Here is a 12,924-nt window from a genome sequence, read left to right on the forward strand (position 1 = left end):
ACCATGTTCTGAAAACTATTAGAATTGTATGTATCAAAGGAAATAAGCATAGGCTTGGTAGTAGTAGTTTTTGCCCCACCAGTTTTCTTATACGTATTTAGGGGAAGGAGGCAAGGAAAGAACAGTAATGTATTGCCTAAAGCAGTGCGATTATGAAAGGTAGCTATTATTTGGATATATTTTACTTTTTTTTCCTGAAACTAGGAAGAAGAGGGGCATTGTATGCCACAGCTTTTTTCACATAAAGCAGATCATAAGAAATTGTTAAAGCTTCATTATTATTTTGGTTAGAGATGCAGTTTGTTAATATGCTGTTTTTATGCTTTAAATGACCACATGGTAAATCACATTAGACAAGAACAACATATGTCCTTTCAGTGCCCATTTCCACAAACATTTCCTAATATTAATATGTTAATTTAACAGTCTAAGGATGGCATTTGCTTCACATAGCAGAGTCTGGCTTTCCTTTTCACCTTTGTGCACTTTTTCTTTTTACCCACCAACCCTGGTCTTTCTTACAAATCCAGCAAAAATGTCTGATGGGACAGTCCTGTTTTATATTTACTTCAGTTGACATGTTTGGTCATGTACAATGTAAAATGATGGGATATGAAATGCAGAGCATGCATTTATTCTACTTAACTACTCGAAACTATTTCCCCAGTTAAAACCAATGAAACAGCCCCCTTTCTAAGAATTAAATATCACAGTTACCACCTGTGGTCGTTTGGTCATCTTAGTTCTCTAGAAACGTGCATATATTCAATTCTAGCTTTCCTTGTTTTAATTTATACGTGCTTCCCGTTGTTTGGGTTTCTGTAGTGATTTTCTCAGAAAATTATGTTCTCTAGTATAGGGAAGTATAGTACTTCTTAAACTTTAATGTACATATGGTATCATATGGAGGATCTTACAACTACAGCTCTGATTTGATAGATCTAGGGAGAAGCCATAAATTGTGCATTTCTAACAAGTTTGTAGGTGATGCCGATTATGCTGGCCTATCTCTAGTCAGAAATCCATATATGTAATTTAACTCACTGACTAAAGAATTTACTTCACTATTGGCTAAGACTTAGACCCTTCTGCATTCTTTACTTTTTGTATGTCCAAAGAACAATAAATTAGTTGCTTTTTCATTTCTCTCTTTCCACATGATAAAAGAAAATAATCCTGTCTTCTAACTGTATTTCCTTTTTAAGGAACTTCTATATTGTGTATCTTAATGGAAATTTCGAACAGTGTAATGTTATTTATTTCAACATCTGCAGGAAGAACAGTAAATTGTTTCCTTTTGGGTGGGACCCTCAATATTTCATACTCAGAATGTATCTATTGATGGGAATGTTTTTGCATACAAATAGAATTCTAAAATTTTAGTAGTTACATAATTTATTATACTTATTTTAGCCTTTCATATACATATGCATCAGTTTGTACTCAATTTGTCTTCTTTTATTTCAAGGGTGTGATTACTTTAGAGTCCCTTGGTAAAAGGGGTTATCGAGTACCTCCTTCAGGAACAATACAAGTGGTATGTGTTTTATAGTCTACAATTGCAATAATCATTCTCTCACATACATATAGAACTTAGCCCTTTCTCCTGCTACTGCTGCTGCAACAACTTTGGTAAGTAACAGTGGGGCTGCAGCTTTCTTTGGAGTTTCCCTGCTCTCTGCCCCAGGAATGGCCATGTGGGGACCTCCATAAAAGGAAAACATTAATAATCTAATCAAGGTGAATGCTTTAGAAAAATAGTATATGACAGTTTACGTAACTTAAATAGAGCTGTTTTCAATGTAATTAGAACTTTACTAGTTCCTTCTATTTAATATAGTTAGTCAGACTGAGATTGACCTATTTAAAAGGAAACCTCAAATGCTAGTATTGCTTTGGCAGGAAAACTTGGGAAACAAAATTATATTATCCCTGGTGTAATAATTTCTAAATTAACCTACTAAGATGGTTACACCAAGTAGAAATGTAGTCTGACAGATGTGAGGGCAGAGAAAGCATCTTTCCTTTTGGTGTAGCTGTTGATCTAGTTTTGGCTCAGGAGAATTCCTTGAGCCCAAAGCAATCCTTCATCATCGTTGGTCTTGGTTTTTCAGAAGAGTAATTTGATATCAAGGCCAGTTTACAATTGGGTTCATCTCCAAGTCAGACCCAGGATAATCTTACATGCCCAAAAGTATATTATAAAGCTGGCTCTAGCAGACTGACAAGAATCTAACTGATATTTGTCAGTTATACCTCAAGAAAGTTTAAATTAAAAAAAAAAAAAAACTAAAAAGTCTAGCTAAGTTCCTTATACTCAGGATCTGGTCTAATTCAACAAGCCTTTTTATGCCTTTTGGCCTCAATGTGATCAATGCTTCACCAGACCACTTTTACTCATCACTATTGTTCAAATACAGCAAGGAGTTTTCTGTACATTTGCTTAGTTCACATCACACAGGGATGAAACATGGTATTATGTGATACATTTGTGTGCAATATATATATTGCAATATATATATATAATTTCACTGAGGAAGAATCATTGCATATTAAAGTAAGACTTTTATGTTAAATGGATTTCTTGAACTAAAAAGAGTGATAATCATCTTGTTTTCTTGCCCTTGGCTATATAGCTCATGTGAAAGCATGGAAAAGCTAGCTATCAGTTGTCATAATAATGAGGCATAAATCCCAAGGCAGCACGTTCATACCCCTTTGTTTGAGGACTACCAACTTTAATGATTAATTTTAAATCTGAAATTTAGGTGTGTCTTTCATTCCTTATATAGTTTAATTATTTATAAACATGGTTTGAACTTTTAGCTTGCTAGTTGTTGTGGTTGTTGAATGTATTAGCCTTAATCTTAAGACTCACTAGATTTCAAAAGTTGGATCATAATATTGATATATTTCTCATTTTGATTCAGTGAGTGATGTCCAGTGCCACGGATGAGCTTCTGAAAGCACGGGCACCAAGTTACCTATTGATGTGTTGGTAATTTGGTTAAAGTCAGATCAGCAGCTTGGGATCTTGTTTAAAAATTAGTACTTTAAAAAATAATATTTCTCTGATTATTAATAGCCAAGTATCAATTGAATTTAATTCAGTCTTAACTAAGGATACATATTTTGGTCTATTATAATACTGATGATTTTACACTACAGTTTTTGAAACGAATCCAACTGTGAGAACATGAAGTATTATTTAGTCTACTTGGTAACTAATAATACACCTTATTTTCTAAACTTGGAAAAATTTCCAAATAAGAAAAAGTCTCTTTTTTTAGAACATGTTTTTAATTTTATAGTAACTATACATACCTAGTATACCAAAAAGTCTAGTTTTACCTAGCTTTTTTATTTTAAAACAATTTCTATTTACTTATGATCAAAATGTGATGAAAATTAACATTCTGTTTTGAGTACTTTGGGGTTGACACACTTTAATAAAGCTAATGTTTGAAATAAGTGAACTGGAATTTTTTAATCCAGTAAGGGTGTATTTTGCTTACTTTAGTGGAAGCATTTGTAAAAATCTGAACAAAGAGTAAAAGTTTATATTGTCTAATATGAAATTTGTGACTAAAGATTTTGATTTGTTACAGGAAATAAATTGAACCATTTTTTAAAATAGTGAATATCTTTTCATAAACTTATAAAATGTTATTAACTTTAGTTCCCAAAACTAAATTATATCCAGTGGGATTAACTTCTTATTAAAAAGTCTATTTTATTATTGGCACAATTATTTTGCATCAACTCAATAAATCACTTTTTTAAGAATAATTTTTATATTGTTTCTTCAGACCTTATTTAACCCTAATAAGACTGTGGTGAAGATGTTTGTTGTGATATATGACTTACGAGATATGCCAGCTAATCATCAGACATTCCTACGACAAAGAACTTTTTCTGTACCTGTTAAACAAGAAATGAAGAGAAGTGTTAATAAAGAGAACGTCCGACATACAGAAGAACGGTTATTGCGCTACCTCATACATCTGAGGTAATGTTTCAAATAAATATGGAAATATGTTACTTCAGAAGAACAACTCCAAATTTTTTTGTTTATTTTAACATGTGTCACTCTAGACCAGTGCCCGCTTGGAATTTGCTTAATTTGGAAACTTTTCATATGCCAAGATGCAGAAAACACAGAGCATATCTTCCTTCATTCATTGTTACTTGTTGAATTAAGGAAGTTTTCATTTATAGCTATGTAATGTAAAATATTTTATATCAAAACAAATTCTGACATATCTGGGGCAGTGAAGCACATTTTCTAAATCAATGCTGTTCAATGGAATTGTAATACGGGGGCGCCTGGCTGGGTCAGTCTGTAGAGCATGGATGACACTCTTGATCTCAGGGTTGTAAGTTCAAGCCTAATGTTGGGTGTAGAGATTACTTAAAAATAAATTTCTTAAAAATATTGTAATATGAACTGTATATGTAGTTCTGTATTTTCTAGTAGCCACATTAAAAAAAAAAAGTTGTTAAGAGGGGTGCCTGGGGGGCTCAGTTGGTTAAATGTCTGACTTCGGCTCAGGTCATGATCCCATGGTTCATGAGTTCAAGTCCCCCGTTGGGTTCTGTGCTGACAGCTTGGAGCCTGCTTTGGATTCTGGGTGTCCCTCTCTCTGTGCCTCCTGCTTGTGCCCTGTCTCTCTCTCTCAATAATAAATAAGTATTTAAAAAATTTAAAAATAATAAAAATAAAGTGATAGAAAAAAATAAGAAACAGGAAAGATTGGGGTGCCTGAATGGCTCTGTCAGTTGAGTGTCCAACCTTGATTTCAGTTCAGGTCATGATCCCAGGGGTCATGGGATCAAGCCCTGCATCAGGCTGCTGCTCAGCACAGCATGGAGCCACCTAATAATCTCTGTCTCTCTCTCCCTCTCCCTCTCTACCCCCATTTCCCCACTCACACTCTCTCTGAAATAAAAAATTTTTTAAAAAGGAAACAGGAAAGATTAATATATTTCCTTTAACCCAACATACCCAAATGTTGTAATTTGAATATATAATCAACATAAAAATTATGAATGCGTTATTCTATGTTCTTTTATTGCACTAAATATTTGAAATCAAGTATAGGTTTTATACTAACAGGGCAACTCAGTTTGAACTAGCCACATTTCAAGTGCTCAGTAGCCACATGTCGCTAGTGGCTACTGTATCGGGCAGGGAAGTTTTTAACTCTCATTTATTCATTCAACAAATATTTATGTGTTAAGTATGTTTCTGGGTACTAGGGAACAGCAGTGTGAAAATCTCTTTTCTCATAGAGTTTATATTCTGGTAATTCCATCAGAAATACCTTTCCTCTAACTTGTACTACCCAGGTCACAGCACTAGATTTTGAAAAACCATTTGTTTGCCCTTGAGGTCTATGTTGCCAGTATCCTGGGGTAAGGTTGTGGCCCTGAAATCCTAGTGCAGTTCTCAGGCAATGAGCAAATCTGTTGGTTGGGAGAGAGCTGAATAGTCTTTTGCCTGTAACTTTGTTCTTGGTAATTTTCAGATGCTATTTATAGTAAGTTATTAACCACATCAGTGACAGTAATTCATTTTAGCCTAACTCCTTACTTCAAAGATCCTATTCATGAGGAGGAGGCACCTCTCATCCAGAGTGCAGGCAGAAGACCTCTTTAATCTGCTGCTGATGGTGACTGCCAGCTTTTTTTCAAGAGATCTGCCTTGTGGTCATCAGGAGTACATGAAGACTGAGCTGTCCACTTAACCCCATACTTGAAAAAGTCTATTAATGGGTTCCCACATAGTACTGCTTATCCTGGGGTCTTCTGTCTGGTGTTCTACATGCTAAGGACATGTTGAACTGGAGCAATGTTTTTAAACCCAACTCTACACTACCTGACATGAGCCTAATGTGAAATGTATACAGATTGTGAAAATGAAAATCTGAAAACAGACTCTGAAGACTTTTTTAAAAAGAGAAATGGTATGAAATAGCAGACCATAAGAATAGATCCCAGCCCAAGCTAGTATAAGATTCAACTCTCTCTAAACTTCCATTTGATACCATTCCTCTTGAAGTTTAACCACCATAAATAACCAACATTCTCCAAAGTAAACATGAACTACCCCAGCTTTTATATAATCCCCACAGAGTGATTAGATACTTTAAATGCTGTAAAGAAACCTCTTTGGGAAGTATACCATATATATGTATGAGTATGGTATACTTCCCAAAGCTCTCATTTTTCTCCTTCAGATTGAGAAGGTGAAAAAACTTCAGACAGATTGAAAGAGTGAGCTGGCATTCAGCTCGCATAAAACTGGCCACCAGATTTTTCAGCTAATTTAGGAGTAAAATTCATAAACCCAAAGAGTATTTCTGCTATGCAAAGGGTAAACCAGAGAGATTAGCACAAAAGGATATGTTTGACTGTCTGCCAGATAAGTTTATATGACAAAAGACTCCAGCACCCTGTATTATGTTATAGGTATTAGCAGGGAATAGATACAGTTCCATATACAGTATTGATAACCATTTTCACTTCACTACAAATTTTTGTCTTTTTAATGATGATTAGGCTTTATTAGCTAGCCATTACTGATGATAGGAGTAATTGTCCTCAATAGTTGATTGTTTTCTGTGGTGACTTCTCAAGTGTGGAATCCCATTTTAATGTACTCACAATTGGGGGAGGGCAAGTTATATGAAATAAGGCAGTCTGTGTGACTGTAAGATGCTAGGGCTGCAAAGCCCAAAAGTAGTATAATTGACTGATTTGAACTGAAACTTGACATTGTAGATAAGGGAAAGTGCATGTGTTATGGTGTCAGAGATTTAAAAAAAAAGGATCACATGTGAAACAAGCTTTATAGAAATAAGAAACATCTCTGGGGCACCTGGCTGGTTCAGTCAGAGGAACATGTGACTCTTGATCTCAGGGTCATGAGTTTGAACCCCACATGGGATGTAGAGATTATGTAAATAAAAAAATATCTCTGACATTGTAAGAAGGAAAGGGAGTATGGGATGTTTAGGGAATAGTAAGGAAGAGGCACTTAAATAGCAGCACATACTTTAGCAATGTAAGACTAAGTATCTTGTTAAACAGTTACTCTTAATATTGGTAGCAAGACTCCTTCTTGTTTTCAAAATTTACTGAACTTTATTTTAAAGACTCATTCCCTGAAATAATGCATCTTTTTGTTTGTTTAGGTTCCAGAGTTCTAAATCTGGAAAGATCTACCTCCATAGAGATGTACGGCTCCTGTTCTCTAGAAAGTCAATGGAAGTTGATAGCGGTGCTGCGTATGAACTCAAATCTTACACTGAATCGCCAACAAACCCTCAGTTTTCACCAAGATGTTGATAAGGAGTAACAATTTAAAGCATTCGCTCAGTACCCAAGTTTGAAAGTAAAAATTAGCATAGAACGGAGTGCACCAATTAACATCCAGGAGGGTGGATCCTCTCCTGTTATCCTGGACCAGTTTTTATTAAAGGATTCCTGGAATGAGATCCACATATTCCAAGTAGACTGGAAACACTCATGTCCTAATCCATTTTGTACTGTTGAAACCACTTCATTGGACATGTTGCAATAGCAACCCCCCCTTCCCCAATTAGATTAGTGTTTACACATTTTATTTCTCAGTTATTTAATATTTAATGTTTTCCTTAATACTCAAGTGATGTTTGTCTCTAGTGTTCTAATGTAGCACAAATCCTATGTGAAATCATACTATGTATTTTTGACATTAATGTTGAAATCCAAAATATATGCACAAGTCTTTAATTTTGTGTGTGACGTGTTTTAAGTACTATTCATTTAATTTATTGAAAATGAGAATGAAATGTTGAGCTTCTTTAAGATTAACGCACTATGCAAGCATGTGTACTTTTTATATCTCCAAGGTTTAGTTTTTACAATATCCCATCCTGGTTGCTATCTCACATACTAGTCCTGTAACATGCTGTTTTTGGCAGTGCAACGTGGACTAAGCTGCTTCACATTCCCTTTGCAAATTCAGATCATTATGCCCATTCATATTCCTTCTAGAACTCCTTACTCCCAAAACAGTTCTATTTTTCCTTAATTGCTACTACAGAAGCTTTACATTAAATTGCTGTCCCATGCTAGATAACTTTTGCAAATTGTTAAAAAAATATGTACTTTGAAAACAAATTAATATTTATATTGTAAATATACGCAAAAACAAAGAAACGTGTATTTGGCTTTTATTTTTAGATGAGATCTTCATGTGATTAAGTGAATTTCTGATAACCATCAGACAGTTTCCATTCTAGCTTTACAGCTGACAAGAGGGGAAGGAAAATGTCTTGAGCCTCTTCCCCAAAGAAATTTATCATGTTCTTGCTCAGGGTCACAATAGGAAAACCACTGAGGAAGGGAATCAAAAGCCCTCCTTCCATCCCCGTAAAAAGAAGAATGGTTTTAGATGTTTGTGCAGGGACAGTGGACAACAGCAGACCAGATAACAAGGCACAGATACTGGGAATGCTGGTACAAAGCAACAAGTGCAGGTTAGAGAATACATACTACTCAAGTAGGCCACACCAAGAGACCTGGGAATCAAAGATCAGGTGAGCGCTTTGGAATTTTGGAGATGAGAAGGTCCTTATATTGGGACCCAGATAATGGATAGACTATTCAAGGGAAATCAGACCAGTGATGAGTATGTGACTGCAGGCTGTGGGGTGGCCAGCAAGAAGCCTCTTATAAATAACTTTTAAAATACTTGCTGGGGCATCTGGTGTCTCCGTCACTTGAGCATCCGAGTTTTGACTTTGGCTCAGGTCATAATCCCAGGTGTGGGATTGAGCCCACATCCAGCTCCCTGCTGAGCATGGAGTCTACTCCCCCCCTCCCCCGCCCCCCGCTTGTGCATTCTCTTTCTCTTAAGTAAATAAATAAATAAAATACCAGCTCAAAGAGAAAAGGCCACTTACATTCCATAAAGCTAAAAAAAAGTTTTCGATGGCACACATTTTTGAAGACTTATTCTTGATTTTCAGGCTGTGAAAACAACATTGAATTAGGACCCAAAATGTTGGGATTGTAATTCTAGCTCTAATAGCATCTGATGGGACTGACTCCAGGAATCCTCTAACCTTTCTGGGTCTGTGTGAGAGAATGAGAGTATTGATAATATGCCTTCTTAAATTGTCATATGATTTTTGGAATTGGCATTCCAATATATGTATCTAGACTTATTTGACCAAAGTAAATATTGACAATTTTGAATGAAACTTGGAAAACACCAAGTAGTTAAACCATCAAAATGCTTTAAAAAAAAAAAAAAAGTTATTCTTTGACCTCTCCAGTAATCCAAAAATTAGTAATATATGTTGGATAGAGGTGTCTTCTTATGTGGATACCTCACTGTAACCTTTCTAGAATTACTGCTAGTACATGGTTTTTCTTGTTTCTGGGTATTTTAAAGAAAATTTCAAGAACATGATTGCAACATCTGGTTGCATCCTGTGCCCTTCCTGGCAAGGGAAACATGCTGGCATTTTGTCCCTCTTCTTCTTAGGGTCTTTTATGCCCATGTTTTTTCCACTTGAGGTATGGTGACGAAGTACAAATCTGCTCTCCCTTGCCCTGGCACTATCTCTATTGTAATAATTCTTTTCCTGTCTTTTGTCACAGGCAGAGTCTTTACCACTCTTGCCATATCACGCCTCTTTGTATTCATAGACCATGTCACTAGATTGAGTGTTGGCATGCAGGTAAAGATACCAGCAGACAACCTGTCCACCCGTGGTAGGTAATGGGGATCTCCTCATTTACCACAGGCTCACTTGACAGTTCTGCACTCTAACCCAATAAGTCATACTAATAATTTGCTTTGAAAAAGAACCCCAAGTCACAAACAACCTACAGAAAGTCCTTGGGAATTTTCTTATCAGATGAGAATTAAAAATAGTGATGAAATGGGTGGGGACTGAATGGAAGGCATCCAAAAGAAGATTCCTTCTTCCTGCCATTTCCCCAGACCAGGTCTTTGTCATTCCCAGCCCGAAAGAAAGGAAAGCATTTCTCTTTCAAGGCTTCGTTCTAAGGATCTTCACTCTTACTTAGGTTTGTGAATCAAGTGGTGATCCTTTTTCAAACTTAATTTTAAAAATTCATGCAATATATGTTCATTATAAAAATTTTCACACTACATAATTATGTAAACATGAAAGTCCCTTTCTCTGTTCACCCTTGTAGCTATCATTTTACAGAGGTGGTCACTGTTAAACTTTTGGTATTTGACACCCCATATGGTCTACTGGATCTAGGAATACAGTGTCAGTCTAGATGGGAAGAAGGCTTTTCATCATGGTAGGAATTCATTCTCAATTCCTAAAACTATATGTGCATTGGAATCAGCCCCTTTTACTCTATCATGGATCATCTATGAAAAAGATGTCCTTTCTAAAAATTTTTATTATGGAAGTACAGTTGACGATATGTATTTTAAACTTGGACACTGGGAGGAGGAAGAGAACATGTGAATGCCTACTATGTGCCAGGCACTGTAAACAATTTATATGTTATTTAATACTTACAGCCATACTGCAGAGAGTATAGATACTCTATAATGAAAGAAAAGGAAGCTTGAAGAGCTTGCCCAGAGTCTCACTGTTAGTAGAAGAATCAGGAATCAAATCTGAGTTAAAGCTTATGTCTTTTCGACCCTACTACATGGGCATTTTGCCTCTTTTTCCATTCTTTCCACTAGTATTTATGGCCTGGCATAGAATATATTTTTCATCAATATTCTTGGCAATACAGCTTATAATATGTGTGTGATAAGTGACGTATATAAGGCATGCCTATTAATCATTGTGGGGGGCGGGGAGGGGGAAGACTTAAAAAGACTTCAGGAAGGAAGGAATGTCCTAAACCAACTCAGAGGCCATCCAACTTAGTATACTGTCAGGAGGCACTCAAGTTAAGGGAAAGTTTAGAAATACATTGTGGCAAATATTTTATGAGATTTAAAATGTTGAAAGTTTGTGAAGTCTCTTCTAGACCCCACTGTTCATCATTATTTTAAATTCATTCAAAATTTTCCTGTCTGAATTTTCAATTCATATAAAGATCTCTCATCTCAGTCCCTAGAGAAGTGGCATCCTCCAATTTCTAAGTTCCATTGCCAGTACTCAAGTGGTTGAAACTGCTCTCTATAGTTATCTGGCCTGTATTACCTATTCAGGTAATCTTTGTTCCCTGGGCTTAGCTCTCAGAAATCACCATTTATCCTCAGGGGTTGTGGTACTCAGTGGCTCAGTTGACTTCCCGAATGTATCTTCCAGGCTCTTCCTATAGCGTCCTTTTATTAAAAATATATTCTGTTCTTGGGGCACCTAGCTGGCTTGGTCAGTAGAGTATGCAACTCTTGATCTCAGGGTTAAGTTTGAGCCCCACACTGGGTATAGAGATTACTTAAAAATAACATCTTTAAAAAAATAAGCTGGTGCCACCTTCCTCGAGGATACCTGGGCTAAGGAACCAGTGCCAGTTGCATCCTTCACTAAGGAGGCCTCGCTACAATTCTGCCCATCCTTAGCCCCTTCATCAAATATGCCACCATAATTGACCAGGCCACATCCTACAACTATCCAGTGCCCCTCTGAGATGATGGGGACATGCCCGACGTGCCCAGCCACCCCCAGGACCCCAAGATCCAAGCCTGGAGTGGCTGAAGAAATTGTGAGCACTGCTGGTGACATAGAGGAGGCCACCTCCCCTCTGGCCAATAAAATGCAAAATGCAGCCACAAGGGGGTAAATGTATTCTGTTCTTGATCCTTGTTACAATCTCAGCAACGATGTAGGTGGATTTCCTCTCTCAGCTGCTTGAGGAATGGATGTGGTGGAACATTATTTCCTTGACTCGTACAAACTCTTGAGCTAGTGCACCGAAGCCTCTAAAAGACCTCTGGTCTTTTTAAAGCTTTTTTACACCTACCAAGTTACAAGCCTGAAAAATCTTGTGCAGGTGTGGATCAGAATCACCAGGGGAGCTTTGGTTAAACATGAATACTTGAACCTTGCCTCAGACCTAATGAGGATCTCTGTTAATATGGTTTTTCAGTGATTCTAATCCCTGTGGCTAATTTAATTAATTAAATGATATAAAATTTAAAATTCAGTTTCTCAGTTGTACTAGTCACATTTTAAATGCTTGATAGATAGTCAAGGGGGCCTGGGTGGCTCAGTCGGTTAAGTGGCCGACTTCAGCTCAGGTCATGATCTCCCGGTCCGTGAGTTCAAGCCCTGTGTCGGGCTCTGTGCTGACAGCTCAGAGCCTGGAGCCTGTTTCAGATTCTGTGTCTCCCTCTCTCTGACCCTCCCCCGTTCATGCTCTGTGTCTCTCTGTCTCAAAAATAAAACGTTAACAACAACAAAAAAATGCTTGATAGTCAAATATGGGTAGTAGCAATTGTATTGGTAGCATAGATAGAGAATATTTCCATCATCATCATCACGGAAAGTTCTATTGCATAGCACTGATCTGGAATACATAGATGGCAGCTGAACCTATGAGGTGGAAGTGATCTGGAGAGTGTAAACTTGAAAAAGAAGGGATCCAAGGATAGAACTGTTACAATCCTCCCTTTAAGAGGCAGGAAAAGGGGTGTCAGGGTGGTTCAGTTGGCTAAGCATCTGACTCTTGGTTTTGGCTCAGGTCATGATCTTGCAGCTTGTGGGTTCAAGCAGCTCAGAGCCTGTTTGGGATTCTCTCTCTCTTTCTCTCTCTCTCTCTCTGCCCCTCCCCTGCTCTCAAAAAATAAACAAACTTAATAAAAAGAAAGAGGCAAGTAAAGACTCAACAAAGGAGATTAAGAGGAGATGGCCAGAGAAGTAGGAGAGAATAAGAGAGTAGTATCCTAGAGGTCAAGAGAAAAAAGTTTTGAAAAACAGGATT

General features: G+C 36.9%; 1 protein-coding gene and 1 pseudogene across 10 annotated transcripts in view; both read left to right on the forward strand.

The window, feature by feature from the left end:
• The window catches only part of ATOSA (atos homolog A), a 119,162-nt gene extending 111,386 nt beyond the window's left edge, over window positions 1-7,776 (forward strand). For 8 of the 10 annotated variants that reach the window (XM_058737693.1, XM_058737695.1, XM_058737694.1 and 5 more), the window contains 3 exons: window positions 1,469-1,537; window positions 3,810-4,009; window positions 7,197-7,776. In XM_058737693.1, the coding sequence (XP_058593676.1) occupies window positions 1,469-1,537; window positions 3,810-4,009; window positions 7,197-7,350 (423 nt within the window). In that variant the 3' untranslated portion in view covers window positions 7,351-7,776. Of the gene's footprint in view, window positions 1-1,468; window positions 1,633-3,809; window positions 4,010-7,196 lie in introns of those variants that run through there. The other 2 variants (XR_009264142.1, XR_009264143.1) reach the window with 1 other exon arrangement.
• Window positions 7,777-8,430: 654 nt separating this feature from the next.
• Window positions 8,431-12,044, forward strand: LOC131517914 (NADH dehydrogenase [ubiquinone] 1 alpha subcomplex subunit 3-like; annotated as a pseudogene).
• The last annotated feature ends 880 nt before the right edge of the window (window positions 12,045-12,924 follow it).

This window comes from Neofelis nebulosa, chromosome 7, assembly GCF_028018385.1.
Source record: "Neofelis nebulosa isolate mNeoNeb1 chromosome 7, mNeoNeb1.pri, whole genome shotgun sequence".
NCBI classification, from domain to species: Eukaryota; Metazoa; Chordata; class Mammalia; order Carnivora; family Felidae; genus Neofelis; species Neofelis nebulosa.